Source organism: Dreissena polymorpha, chromosome 8, assembly GCF_020536995.1.
Source record: "Dreissena polymorpha isolate Duluth1 chromosome 8, UMN_Dpol_1.0, whole genome shotgun sequence".
Taxonomy (NCBI): Eukaryota; Metazoa; Mollusca; class Bivalvia; order Myida; family Dreissenidae; genus Dreissena; species Dreissena polymorpha.
In genome coordinates, this window is record NC_068362.1 from 67,152,116 (window position 1) to 67,168,315 (window position 16,200).

At 34.3% G+C, this 16,200-nt stretch overlaps 1 protein-coding gene across 3 annotated transcripts in view; it reads right to left on the minus strand.

The window, feature by feature from the left end:
* Window positions 1-16,200, minus strand: part of LOC127841517 (uncharacterized) — an 84,568-nt gene that overhangs the window by 36,629 nt on the left and 31,739 nt on the right. For all 3 annotated transcript variants that reach the window (XM_052370395.1, XM_052370394.1, XM_052370396.1), the window contains exons 11-14: window positions 13,562-13,697; window positions 6,612-6,806; window positions 5,998-6,065; window positions 204-1,305 (exon numbers count right to left, since the gene is read on the minus strand). Coding sequence is in view for 1 of the 3 variants with exons in the window: in XM_052370396.1 (XP_052226356.1) it covers window positions 916-1,305; window positions 5,998-6,065; window positions 6,612-6,806; window positions 13,562-13,697 (789 nt within the window). In the remaining 2 variants the exon portion in view is untranslated. The remainder of the gene's footprint in view (window positions 1-203; window positions 1,306-5,997; window positions 6,066-6,611; window positions 6,807-13,561; window positions 13,698-16,200) is intronic.

Here is a 16,200-nt window from a genome sequence, read left to right on the forward strand (position 1 = left end):
CAAGACATAAACAAGATTGTGCACATTATATTTGAATAAATTAATAACTAAAGTTGACAACAGTCGCGCATGACAATTTTCAGAAAAGGGATTTTAGTGTTGTTTTTTTTCAGAAAACAAAAATAAGGTTAAGCTAATTTAGACTGCTTAGATAATGTTATAATACTTGATTATATATGCAAACATGCTGTCAATAACCTTACCAGAACTGATTGCTGGTAGTGCAATAGATTGCATTCCAAGTGTACTTGCTTTCAGGAAACTGTTGAAAACTGCCTCCCGAAGATCTTTACAGCACTCGTCAACACCTGTCGATGAGTGTGTATAGTCTCCCCATCTGGGTCCAACAGCGTGCAATACAAACTTGAACGGAAGATTACCAGCTAATGTTTCAACAACACTGCCAACTTTTATTTCCCCATGCTTTCTGATGTATCTATCTCCTTCTGTCTTCAAATCGTAGCCAGCCTTTCTTTGGATAACCCCAGCAACACCCCCTGCATGATCAAGCCGCGAGTTTGCAGCATTTACAATGCAATCAACATTCAGGCTACAAATGTCAGCTTTGTAAACGTACACTGATATCCCAGATAGAGTTTTGTATTTTTTTATGTTATCAGGGGAGGATACGGCTGGCAAATGCATTGATTTCAAGAAAGAAGTAGTGCCACTTGATATGTCAGTTGTATTTGAAACTTCTTTGTTTCCGCCAGGAGGATTTACTGTTTTAAGTTGGTTACGCAACTTTGAAATTTTCAGGGTAACCTTTTTAACCTCTTCATATGCTTCAAATAGAACTACCAAAATATTTTTTTTTTTAACAAATACGCATTCAAACTTTTCTTTCTCAAATTCCTTGCACCATTTTTCTGCAATATCAATACCATCCGTACCTAATGGAATTTCTTTCTCACCCTAATAATTGATCAATTTTGTAATAATCGTGTCATGTTTAACTAGATCACTTTTCCGACAAACAAGTTTTACTGTGCCATCGACATAGGACAATTCACCATCTGTGTTGTCTGGACCATGTATATATGCCGCGAACTTGGCATTAAAAAAATCGTATTTCAGTTCGCTTACGTTTTCATAAGATTTTAATGCAAAGTCATTTAAAATTGACTTTATATAATGTATGCCATACATTGTCTGAGAATACACAGGTATGTTTCCGTTTGCATCGATTGCACAGCATCGAAAATATGGCTCTTTTAACAGTTTGCATAAAAATTCCCTAATACCAGATTCATGAAGTTTTTGACATTCATCTTTGTTTATCTTGTAAACAAAGTCTCTGAGTACCTGAAAACAAAAACTTTGATTTTTTTTTGTGGAAAAATTAAATATTTTTAACAAATGCATATGAAAAAAACTGAAGCTTTAAGGCATCAGGGCTTAACTAGATACTCTTCAAAAAAGAGTTAACCCAATCTTGAGTAAGTGACAAATACCCTCCGACACTGCATGTCGCATATTGTGCAAGTCGTAACAAGGGCTGTTTGTAAAACATGCATGCCCCCCATATGGGCTCTCCGTTGTAGTGACAGCCATTGTGTGAATATGTTTTTTGTCACTGTATGTCAATGACCTGTGACCTATACTAATCAATTATATCCATTATATGATTGAGTCTATGATTTTTTGGATTCCTTTCACACATTTTGACTTATTTGACAATATGTGAAACGTGCACACAATTTGTTATGTTTTATTTATTAATGGTAATGAAACATGTTATTTATAGCAGTTAACTCCCCTAGTCAATGACCACCATAGATAGCAATGCAATCTGATTAAAAATAGCCAAAGCTAGTGTTGTGTATTGGGCAAATGTATATAAGTGCAACTTGACCACATGACCAGTATCATGTGTTTACCACAGACAGAAGTCAGTTATGTAATAGACCATTAATTCCACTCCCAACTTTGGCCACTTGCCAAGATACTGACCAGTATCAGATGGGGTTGTGAAACTGTGTGAACACCAGTCCATGTAATACTGGCCTACCACTTGTACTAGTTGATTTGGAGTTAATACAGTAATGCATGTACAAATGAGACACTAAGCCTAAAAGTTAATTATATGTGCCTCTGAAAACTAACCAGACGAGTGGGTTGAAATTTACAATCTTTACTTGGCATTTGAGGAAATCTGAACTCTCAGGGTTTGGATAGAACATCCCCAAATTAACTTTTCTTTACACTGTTGTTATTTTTGTTCAATACATAAATATTAACCTAACTTTACAAATCCTGTACAGTAAAGGAAACTAAATCTAAGTTGATATTTTAATATGCTTGATCCTATTTATGTATTAACATTGTTTTATACATACAAACTGTGTTGCTGTTTTTCAATTAACAAGCAGATTAAAAATTAATTATATATTTTTATGTATAATTTGAATTGACAAAATTAAATGCAAGTTGCGTAGCAAGAATTACATGTTTTATTTATTGTCAGTGAATCGTGACATTTTCTCAATGTTTCAGACCACCAGTTTGTCAAAGCTATCAACCGCTTGAATGGTCAAGCTAAATAGAATTGACCGAGCAAATCACAACTGTCCTGTTGCCATATAATATTACATATCATATTGCATTGGTTTTTTAAATGTTGAATTCTCATGTCATTTCCATAAACATAGTATTTACTGGCACAGAAACAAAAGCTTATACATCGTTATGAATTAACATGTGTCAAAAATTCAATTTGTAAGTCTCTTTACTGGACAGTGTGAAAACAGAATAAACTAGTGACCTGAAAATCAATAGGGGTCATCTGCGAGTCACGATCAATGTACCTATGAAGTGTCATGATCCTAGGCAAAAGCATTCTTGAGTTATCATCCAAAAATCATTTTACTATTTCGGGTCACCGTGACCTTGACCTTTGACCTTGTGACCTCAAAATCAATAGGGGTCATCTGCGAGTCATGATCAATCTACCTATGAAGTTTCATGATCCTAGGCATATGCGTTCTTGAGTTATCATCCGAAAACCATTTTACTATTTCGGGTCACCGTGACCTTGACCTTTGACCTAGTGACCTCAAAATCAATAGGGGTCATTTGCAAGTCTTGATCAATCTACCCATGAAGTTTCATGATCCTAGGTGTATGCATTCTTGAGTTATCATCCGGAAACCATTTAACTATTTCGGGTCACCGTGACCTTGACCTTTGACCTAGTGACCTCAAAATCAATAGGGGTCATCTGCGTCTTATGATCAATCTACCCATGAAGTTTCATGATCCTAGGCGTATGCATTCTTGAGTTATCATCCGGAAACTATTTTACTATTGCCGGTCACCGTGACCTTGACCTTTGACCTAGTGACCTCAAAATCAATAGGGGTCATCTGCAAGTCATGATCAATCTACCCATGAAGTTTCATGATCCTAGGCGTATGCGTTCTTGAGTTATCATCCGAAAACCATTTTACTATTTCGGGTCACCGTGACCTTGACCTTTGACCTAGTGACCTCAAAATCAATAGGGGTCATCTGCGAGTCATGATCAATCTACCTATGAAGTTTCATGATCCTAGGCGTATGCGTTCTTGACTTATCATACGACAACCACCTGGTGGACGGACCGACCGACCGACCGACCTACCGACCGACCGACCGACCGACCGACATGAGCAAAGCAATATACCCCCTCTTCTTCGAAGGGGGGCATAAATATAAAAGGGTTCCCAAACATACATTCTGATGGACATGTTACAAATAACAGCAGAAAAAGAGTTATTATGATATACAAGTCTGTAAATATCACATTAAATCTGGCCAGTTTTTCCCCTTTTTGGAACACATTTAATTGAGGGCCACAAGACTATGTTTAAGTCAATATAAAACAGAATAGTTTATTTTAACTAAAGCATGTGAAGCTCATCGTCATTAACATACATATAAAATAAGAACATGTGTTGGAACCTAAATTACTTTCTCTCTAATCCACACAAAAATGTCATTAAACTGTCAAAGTTTGCCCAAGATCCACCCAGTAGCAAAAGAGGAGTTGCAAACACCTGCTTGAGAGGGCTTTACATTCTCTATTGTAATAGTTAACAAAAATCATGGTACATATACGCATTAAGGACTTTCAACAGTCAAAGAATAAGAGGGATCTATCCAGCAGCTTAAAAGGGGTCTAAAACACAAGCTTTGGTAGGTATATGTTTACAAAAAAATGGATAGATAGACAAGTGTAATAATTAATGCCTCCCAATCTGCCAGGGCAAGAAACAAGAGCTGTCAGAGGACAGTGCGCTCGACTATTCGAGTGCTTGAAAGTATAACGTAAGCCATCATGGGGAAATTGTTCATATTCAAAAATTTATTAGACGATCTTTCAAAAAGAAAAAAAAATAATTTTTTTTTGGGGGGGGGGGTGTGGGGTTGAGAGGGGGTATAATGTGGGGTGTGGTAATTTATTAGACGATCTTTCTAAAATAAAAAAAGGAAAACTAAAAAAATTTTTTTTTTGGGGGGGGGTAGGGGGGAGTGAGATGGGGGTATAATGTGTGGTGTGGTAATTTATAAGATGATATTTAAAAAAAAAATTGGGGGGGTCATGGGGGGTGGGTGTGAGAGGGGGGTATAATGTGGGGTGTGGTAATTTATTAGATGATGTTTAAAAAAAAATTGGGGGGAGGGGGGTAGGTTGGGGAGGGGGGGGGAATCTGGGTAGGGGCATGGGATATTGTTTGGGTGGAATCCATTGTGGTATTCAGGTAAGTGTTGTTTTGTCAAAGTAATAATAAAATGTGATCATAAATAAAGAAGTTACGGCAATTTAAGCAAAATGTTCAATTATCTTAGTGTATAAGCGGCCATATTTATGTCAAAATACAGTGATACAGTGGTCTGCTCTTGTTTATAGGTTGGGGTCATGTTGGTAAACAAGTATGCAACATATAAAAGCAATATGTCAAAGGATATAGGAAATATTTTGGGTAGTACGCAAACTTTAACATAGATTTATCAATAATATGCATATTCTAAGTATAAAAGGGGCAATAATTATGACAAAATGCTTGATAGAGTTGTCTGCTCTTATTTATAGGTTGAGGTGAAGTTGGTAAACAAGTATGCAAAATATGAAAGCAATATTTCAAGGTACAATTAAAATAAATGGGGTAGTACGAAAACTTAAACATTTGCTGCATATTCTAAGTGATAAAGGGGCCATTATAATGACAAAATGCTTGATAGAGTTATCTGCTATTGTTTATAGGTTCATAGGTTGGGGTCATGTTGGTAAACAAGTATGCAAAATATGAATGCAATATGTCAAGGGACAAAGAAAATATTTGGGGTAGTACGAAAACTTTAACATTTGCACGCTAACGCAGATGCTAACGCAGACGCTCACGCCGGGATGAGTAGGATAGCTCCACTATATATATTTCATATATAATAGTCGAGCTAAAAATGCATGCACCTCACACATGCATGGACGGCCGACTGACAGCACGGAACAATAAAAGCTACTGGAAACCTTCACAATATTCACTGTATCACGTGAATTTATTTATATTGCTAGATTTTGAATAAAATCAAACATAAAAGGAGGAATAGCCCATAAACAAGTATGATGGACATAAGAGAACACGCACCTGTGCCTATAACTTCTATATTCCTAGGTATTTAATTTTTTTATGGTTTAAATTGGAATAATAAACTCCACATGCATAATTTCATATCATACCGAAAAATGCCTGAAATTGAGAAGTTGGATAATGCCTTTGGATAAACTTGTGTCTACGAACTAACAGATGGACGGTCGGACAGACAGAATTCAAGGTGATTCCACTATACCCAATTTACAATTTACTTGATTTATATGGAGGTATATCTAAAACATCAACTCTGTAAAAGGATGCTTAAACTATTAGATTTATTCTGAAATCTGTTACAGTAAAAGTGTCTTTCTGCTGAATTTTAAATTTCCATATAACCTCATTAAGATAATGCAATTATAATTACCATTTTGGGATGTTCCTTCAAGACCAATCCTTTGATCGAAGCACTGCTTCCACACACAGATTTTACAACTGAAATAAGGATCAATAAGTAATTCAAATAATGAATCTAAATGTTTTAACATAAGTTTAAGACTATCATCAAGCATGCACACACATGGAGTTGGTACATCTGAAGCATACAAACATATCATGCACCAAACATCTTATGGAATACAAACAGACAAAGGCTGGCACTGCTTAAAGTTCCCAAACCCAATAAAAGATATGTTTCAAAGCTGGAGAAAATAAAATTAAATTCGCATGCGAGCATTTGAGCTTTAATTTACTCAACCAATATCTTTTTATTACAATAAGCTAATAATGAGTCACAAAGCTACAATTGATACAAATAATCAAAATGTTATATTGGACTAGAGGCTATGTAGTCCATCTCACATCCAGGAGATCCTGTGTTTGATCTCCACAGAATATTCTTAAGCTTTCATCCAATGACACAAATAACTAGTTCTCCAAGAAAGCAGACTAAAATGTCAAAAAAAAACTGCACCTTCAATTCCATTTAGCTTATTAGTTAACATTTTAAAAGTATTTAAAACAAAGAAAAAACTGTCTTACCTTGGTCATTTGTGAAAACAAGGTGGGCTACTGCTTTCTGGTCACAAAAAATTAGATGAGGCGAATGTTTATGAAAAATGTCTTGTAAATCTTGCCTAAGCTGATGTCTGGTTGTATTCGGTTTAATGCCTTCCACAAGCACAATGTTGGATTCAAACCCTGTTGCAAGACTTGTTTTTCTATTTTTCTTTTCATCTGAAAGCAATAACAACTTATGTACACAATTCAATATTGCAACCATCATCCTTTTAGTAAATACAGTCCACTCTCGTTATCTCGAAGTCGGCGGGAACAAGAAAAAATATCGAGATAACGAGAGTTCGAGATATCCGATTCGGCGTTTTCAAAGAAAAAATGAGACGAAAATTTACCTTGTTTTTAGCATCTAAATACCTGCTAAGTGGTCTAACTAAAGCCGTCACCGTGTGGCATAATACTCTCTACCTGATATATACGCGTTTTTACGAGGTAAGATTAATTTTGCTATTTAATTGCTTAAGTATTACAAAATTGCATGAACACATGCGGTTATAATTGTTCTAAACTGTCGAGTAAACATTCGGTAATGTTTCTAATTAAAATAATGATGCAATTGACGTCCAATCAAGACGAGGGTTTTCCATCTGAACATGCGTAAATCACGTTCCGGAATACTGAACTGTACGTGTACATTTTGTAGTTTGAAATATTCTTTCAAGTTAGCCATGATAATGAGTTTTAGAGAACAACATTCTGTAAATTTGCAACGGTTTATATACGCAAAAATATAACTCAATACATTTTGGAATGTTGTTTGTAAAAACAAATAGTCTTTCGGCCTTTCGGCTTACTGTGTATTAATTGCAGTTAATATTGATGTTAAAAAGTGACAGTTAAAGTGACAGGCCTTACTCAAGTGTTAATCGCTAACGACATTATACATGTGTGATCAGTGATGCAATTAACGGATCAATTTCCTACCGCACAGTATGGGGAGCAGCCGGGCGAAGCGGGAGGTGAAGTATCAAAGACAATTTTTCTCACCTTTTGCCGACTCTGAGGCAGTTTTTCGCACTTCGAGATAAACCACAGTAAATACATGTAAAATCGGGACTGGGGACACAATTTTATATCGACATATCGAATTATTCGACATAACGGAAATCGAGATAAGCGATGTTTATTTATATAGACAAAGAAGGCAAAAAAATGGGACATTGAGCTTACTTCGACATATCGAGAATATCGAGATATCCGATGTCGAGATAACGAGAGTGGACTGTATTGAAATTGATACCTAAAATTGAAATTGATACCTCAAAGGGTTCAAAAGCAATACCAAAACCGGGAAGAAAGACAGACTGAAGAAAACAGAAGCACAGCCGGACTACAGACAAGCTGACTTCATATGAACCTTTTCTCATGATGTATGCACTGATATTATTTATTTGTTCCCATCTGCTGATAGCTAAATAAATTGTTCTTTAGTCATATGGGCAAACCTGCACAATATTTCGGGGATTTCCCTACAGTCAATATGTCAAGGGTCTATCCTAAAATACTTATATTTATTCATTATATAATAATATCTTCTTGGTCTTTTTTTTACAGAATATTTTGATTTTTATATCATAAACTCTTATATATAGCATGTACTATTTATTTTTTTCACACTGGCTATTCATGCAAAACAAAGACAATAAAATTGTATTTGAACAAGTGGTGGCTTACTGAGCGCACATTGATAGCAAAACGTTTAGCCCAGTCAACTATGAAGATTTTTGAAAAAACAAACAAAACATTAATAATGAGGAACTTAAAATAAAACAAGAGGGCCTGAAAGGCCCAAAGTAGCTCACCTGAGATGAAAAGAAATGACCTGTTCTTCAACAACAATGTGACTTAACTATCTTTATTCTTTCCAAACATTCATCATTTATACTTAAGCAATAATGCAAACAATAAAAACAACTCATATAGAAATACAGTTCATAAACATTCAAAAGTTAATCATAGTTAACACAAGGTTTCGAAAACAGTTATACACTTTCATGTCTAAACTTGGTCAACAGTTTGTGTTCAGTATGAGGCAAATGCCTGTATAAAGCACTAGGATAAACAAACACCCGTGATCACTATAATTGAATTCACTCAATTCACTTCACTGAACAAATAATTAAGAACTCACTTTCATTGTATTATTCACTTAAGTCTAAGACACTTTCAGAAAACAAACAGTTTAAGTCCATTTCTTCGGCTTTGATTTATCACTTATAACTTGCGTTAATCACAACACACTAAGTCACTTTAATTAAAAGATTAGCTGAGATTTGTCATTTAATAAATTCACTATGTTCACTCGTCACTTATTAAAAACACTAACTTGTTGTTGCATAAATTCACTAAGTCATGTTCTTTATTAAATCACTAACTCAATATTTTCACTTACAGAAAAAATACTAATTCACTTTGCCATAGTAATCACTTAACTAATAGTTGCATTTAGTTAAAAGAACTAAACTAACTCCACTAACTTAACATTCCCAGTTAGTGAAACACAGTAAATCATTAATTCAAAATTTTCATTTAGAGAAAAAAAAGACTAAGTCACTTTTACTTAATGAAATTTCAACTTAGAACATTATACTCACCTCCATGATAAAACTAACAGTTGCTACATTAAACACGTCTGGCTGAGATTAGTAATTCATTAACCCCAATCTTTCAATTAGTGGACTAACTCTTTCAACTTAGAGCCAGGGGGTCTAGCATTAGTCTTTCACATGTATACCCAGATGTTTTGGTTTGATCAGTTCTTATAGACCAGTTCATTGTTATTGTTTTGATTCCTGATTTTCGCGCATGCGCAATGCACTGGTAGTCAAAAGCATTGCTTACAGCTAACGCAAAGCATATGGATAACGAGACTTGTTTAGTCAATAAATCGAAAAAATAACTAAAAAAAACAACACCTATATAATATTTAAAAAATATAATATTTAGTGCCAAAAGAATGCATGAACACATTTATTTGCATTTTAAAAGAACGCGTCATGAGCACCAAAGTAATTAAGATTGTCTGAAGACTGAACGACAGACAATTCGACACAACAATTAATTTTTAAAGAGCTCTATGCATTAGCCGTATAATTATTTGCAGAAAAGCTTCAATAAAAATAATGATACATCTAATTATAAAATTATAATTATCAATTGCATGCGTAAACTAGAGTAATAAAAAATTGTGATAGCTAGAATGTGTCATTGTTTCATTGAAAATAAACGTACTACAAAGCCCTATTAAAAGCGAAGTTCATGACGGTATTTACATGTACTTTTAATTTGGATGGGTGTTGTTCAGAGAATGACTTGAGGAATATTAACATTCAACTGAAAAACACAACCTCACATGATGCAAATTGAACTGTGTATTCATGTATTTTGTAAACTCGTTACTAGTGATCGAGAATGAGTGACAACTATCTAACATTTAGCACACACACACACACAAACACACACACACTCACAACATAATATATATACATAATTATATAATATAATATATACATATTGTTTCATTATTATTTACCCCCATTGATGTCAAACGTAATTTCTTGTTTTTATGACGTATTTCGTGCATTGACGTAACATTACATCTTCATACGGAATGACGTATTTATAATTAACCGATGCCCGCTAAATACGTTAAATATTTTTATTTTCATTTTATAATTCATAAATACTTTATTTTTTTATAAATAAAACGGGCTTGTATCTTTACCGTGTTCAATTTCCGATAATCTATAGACTTCAAATTTGTACAATATGTAACATATCATATTTAAGCATCTGTTAAGTATGTCGGCGGTAAATTTATTCAACCAAATGCCTAGTTACTTATAACTACCAGAATGAAGACATGGTGGCATCATCAATTGCGTTTAATGACCAGACTGTCATCTGCCACCTAGTGTGATTTATGACACCATATGTTGTTAGTTAGGTCTGGACAATATCTGATCAAAACGAGATAATCGGATTAGGCAGAACAAGGGGGCAATTAAACACCGGAATACAAAGGCTTAAACGATTTTAAGATTGATGCAAACAATCAAATGAAAACTATTGCATTTAATTTAATTAAATGTTTATTTAATGTGTCAACATGTTAGTTTCCCGGACCAGGGTAAAGGTCCCTGCCCAGACAAATACCATTATGGTTAATTTGTAAATGTTTTTTATTTGGAATTGATCTATTTATTCATTGTGTTCAATCTTATTTGTTTCAGTAACGTAGAACAACTTGTTGGCATGTTGAAAAATAAAATCTAAATATAATCGTTTAAATTTAACCGATCACGCTCTATTTCTCCCCATTGATTGTATATTTCTTTTGACTACCAATATAGCCAGGATGTAAACACGCAGGTGCGCGTGACGTCACGCGTGAACTGGTCTATGGGAGAGGTCAACAAAGTGCCAGTCCCCTGATTCGGAAGTGTAGCTGGCATAGTAACATAGGTAAACATCCAATCAAATGAGAGCACTGCTATTCTAAGCATCCAGGTAAAGATAAGCACTGATCAAAGATCATCACTGACCACTGATGTAAACTATCTGCACTTACAGAGAGTTTAAAGCATTTATTTCATTTCTTAAGAATTATCATACAATGAAAATATACCTGATCTATCATTAATGAATTTATAAGTTATTAACTATCATCAATGAATTTAAAAGTTATTCAAAATTGTAATTTAAAGAATTATTATTGTAAGAATAAAAACAAAGTAAACAATTACAACAAGGCAGGCGTTACAAAACATATAAAGAAAACTGCCCCCCCCCCTGCCGGCCATGTTTTTCCACCCATCATGACCATTTTCGAACTCGTTGAGATATTTATAAAATCGATGTTTAAAAAAAATTATTAGGCAAAAAATATGACTTCTAGAGTGTTCACAAGCTTTTTTTACTAAATAAATATAAGGAAAATGACCCCCCCTGCCGGCCAAGTTTTTTTACCAGTCCAAACCATTTTCGAACTCAACCGTCATATCCAAGAAGTTCACTATCTGTCAAAAAACTGATATAAATATTAGTTTCTGTTAGTCTAGAAGTTGCTTAAAAAAATTTAGTTTATAAAATAAGTCTAACTTAATCTAAAGGACACAATTTATGGAGAGTGGAAAACTCCAGTTACTCAAATGTAAAAAATAAGAAGAATTTACAAAAGTTATTTCAATCAAAAGAGTCTTTACAATTTAGAAAATGCCAAATAAAAAGAATGCCATGGAAACAGTTTCATAGCACAGTAGTCTGCTAAAAACACCAAAACACAGTAGGTTAACTAGGCTTATCAGTAAAGATCAAAGATAAGGCTCTACAGTGCATAAGTACATGTACATTTATTTTATGAGATAGGTTTATTAAATTGCATGCAAACTACTGTCTTTATGTACACCACATGTTATGAAAGAAGTCCCAGGTTTATACAAGGGAGTTAACTATTTCTTAACTATTAGAAAGTATGTACAGGTTATCTTTCTTTAACATTATGGCTTGTCAAAAAACCAACTGACATCATTTTCGAACTCGTCCAAGATATTATTGTGATGAATTTTCTGACCAAGATTTATGAGGATCGGACAATAAATGTGGCCTCTAGAGTGTTAACAAGATTTTGCTATAGCCATATATAGCAATATAAGGAAAAATGCCCCGCCCCTTGGCAACCATGTTTTTCAAGCAAACGTAACCATTTTCGAACTCATCCAAGATATCATTGAAACCAATCTTCTGACCAAATTTCATAAAGATTGCACAATAAATGTGGCCTCTAGAGAGTGAACAAGGCAAATGTTGACGTCGCACAACGGACAACGGACGACGGACAAAAGGCGATCACAAAAGCTCACCATTAGCACGTTGTGCTCAGGTCAGCTAAAAATGCTTGCAGTAAATTAGTATTTGCATATATACCAATATAATTTTAACAGACTTTTAACAAACTGAATCATGATTTCAAGATGTTTTACGATAATACAAGTTCTTTCTATATGATGCTATATTCTCAACTCTTGTAAACAAGAAGGAATATGAAATTTGTTTTTACTTCATGTATTTGTGCAATCATTTTGTTAATACATTGTATATTTAACCATCTCCACATGGTAAACATTTGTGCAAGTTATGTTAAAACTACACGATAAATACTCAAGTTACAGTAAAGACAAGCTGTATTTGCCGAAATTTTCCTTTAACTAACAAGTGTTACCTTCAATTTTGTCTGAGCTTAAGAGTCTTACACACAGTGTGTTGTCTATACATTAAGAATATTTGTGCTAAAATTGCATGATGATAATAAAGTTACCCTTTTGAAAAAGTGTAAAAGGCTCAATTATGATCTTCTGAAAATAATAGTTTGCCCTTGAGATTTTAGCTGGTGTTACAGGACTTTCACACAACACACTGTCTATGCAGGGTTGGTTATTGGAAATAGCAAGATCAATGATTTATAAATTGGACAAGTTGCATTATACCCAAATTTGATATTAAACTTCTAAGGGTGATCTAAACCTTTATGCTAGCTACACCGGTTTTGCAAGTGAAAAGCCATATCTTCCTGATGAACATCATTCTGTTGTTAATTATTTTTATAAAGAATGATGAATGATGAAATTACAGAAATACACACAAAATGTTAACATTATAAACCCAAATTAAATCTTAACTCTGTATGTGTGACCTTAACTTTTGAGAAAAAGAATTAGGTTTTACATTCAACACATGGTATCCTTATGGCAAGTCTTGTTGAAAGGAATATTTTTTTCTACACTGCATGTTGAATGGTTTAGTTATAGCCCTGAAAGCTTGGATACACCCAATCACATGCACTCAACCAATGTGAGAGCTTTATTAAGCTTGATGCAAGAAAAGAAAATGTATGTGATGTTATAACTCACAACTACCTCTTGTTATCATCTGTTCTCCTGGTGCCTGATGAACTAACGAATTGGTATCTTTCATACGTTCCCCTGCAAATTCCTTGGTTTGTCCTGGTAGAACTTTTGAAGAGTTGTCCACATGATCTGACATTTCCACAACCTAAAACAGTTTTATACTTTATCACACAAATTGAGATATTCTCAAGAACGAAAGAGATAAACTAGTCATTTGCACCAAACATACTTTACACCTCTACAACTGCACTATATTTTCTCAACAAACATGACCCATATTTCAAATCGGTCATGATATTGTCAAGATAAACCTTTTGACCATATTTCAAAAAGTTTGTGATATAAATGCAGCGGATACAGTGCTTTCTAGTTTTTTTATGATTTACCCTGGTTACCTAGTATTAAGACAACCATGACCTAGATTTACACTTGGTCTTGTAATTTTAGAGAAAAAAATAGTAGTCTTTCTGTGACAAGTGTTGAAACCAGGACATTATTTGAAGAAACTTGATGCAAGACCAGTGTAGAATGTTACATCATGATTTGACCTTGTTACATGACTTGTTAACCCCAATTAACCCAAATTCAAACTTAGCCTATATACTTTTAAGAGAATCTGTCTTACCAAGTTTCACCAAGACTGCCTCATACATGTGGCCGCTTGAGAAGTAATGAGTAAACATTCTTTAATAGTTTTATGTAAGATTTACCTAATGACCTTGTTTCTTGACACATGTTACCTAGATTAAAACTTTGCCTAGATATTGACAAGATAAATATTCTGACTAAGTTTCATAAAGATTAAGACATAAATGTGGTTTCTAGAGTGGTGATACGTTTTTATCCACTTTGATTAAGTGAGCTTGTTTGAACAGGCAAGTTACAAAGATTCAGACGCGGTGATGCATGGACACAGTTCCTCATCCAATTGGAAACACAGTACCTCATCCCATTGAAAACTGTTTATCTTCCATGCAATTACACGACTTGATTATTTTGTGTAGTACACCAGATTATTTCACTGAACAAAGTCATCCCAAGATTGATGTCTTATTCCAAATTGACATAATACACTGTTCTAAGATTTGACAATGTGACCTTCTTTTAGAAGTATGTGTCCCTGACTCAAACCTGACTCTGATGTTGTCAAGTAAAGCATTCTGTCCAAGCTTTATTAAGATAAAGTTATAAATGTGGCACCAAGTTCAGATTTGACAACTTATTTTTAGGAGGCACATGACCCAGATAAAAGGGACATAAAGCTAGTTATTGTCTGTATAACCATTCTGACCAAATTTCATCAAGATTCAGTGATAAATGTGGCTTCAGGAGATGTTACAACGTTTTTCACAGATTTCAAATATTGCCCTTGTATATGGAAACAAGTAAATACAATTCAAATTCTGCCTATATATGGTTAAGCATTCTGACCAAGTATTAGCCAGATTGGATGGACATGAAATGCGTAACAGCCAAATTTTGATGAGACAAATCCATTACACAATCTACAGTGAACCAAATTATAAAGGTCTGGTAATAAGTAACAAGAGCTGTCAGAGGACAGCGCGCTCAACTATTCGAGCGCTTGACAGAATAACATAAGCCATCATGGAGAAGAGGGGGGGGTATAATGTGGGTGTGTGATCATTTAATAGATGATCTTTCTAAAATAAGAAAACAATTTTTTTTTATTTTTTTTTTGGGGGGGAGGGGGGTTGGGGGAGAGGGGGTGTATAATGTGGGTGTGTGATCATTTAATAGATGATCTTTCAAAAATAAGAAGAAAAAAAATTAAAAAATTGCGGGGGGGGGGGTTCTGGGGGGGGGGCGGGGGGATGGTTTGGGTGGAGTGCATTGTGGTATGTCAGGTAAGTGTTGTTTTGTCAAACTTTAACATAGATTTATCAATAATAAGCATATTCTAAGTATAAAAGGGGCCATAATTCTGTCAAAATGCTTGAAACAGTTGTCTGCTCTTGTTTATAGGTTGGAGTCATGTTGGTTAACAAGTATGCAAAATATGAAAGCAATATGTCAAGGGACACAGGAAATATTTGGGGTAGTACGCAATCTTTAACATAGATTTATCAATAATATGCATATTCTAAGTATAAAAGGGGCCATAATTCTGTCAAAATGCTTGAAACAGTTGTCTGCTCTTGTTTATAGGTTGGGGTCATGATGGTTAATAAGTATGCAAAATATGAAAGCAATATGTTAAGGGACATTGAAAATATTTGGGGTAGTACGCAAACTTTAACATTTGCACGCAAACGCCAACGTGAGTAGGATAGCTCCACTATATATATTTCATATATAATAGTCGAGCTAAAAATTCATTTTTTCACAATCATCTTCGAAAAGAGATCATGTATATGTACATGTTTGAGAAAGATAAGATAGAGGAGGCAAAAACACATAATTTAGATGCTCTAATTGAAATTTATAGTGGAGAATTTGTTAAAAATTGACCTTATGTGATCTAGTCATTGACCCCACTTGACCCTGATTCAAATATGGCGTTAGTATTCCCAATATAAAAATTCTGACTATGTTTCATCAAGAAAGAGTAATACGTGTGGCTTCAATAGTAGTGCCATCAATGTTTTTGTTTACATTCGACCCTATGGTCTAGGTATGGGACACAC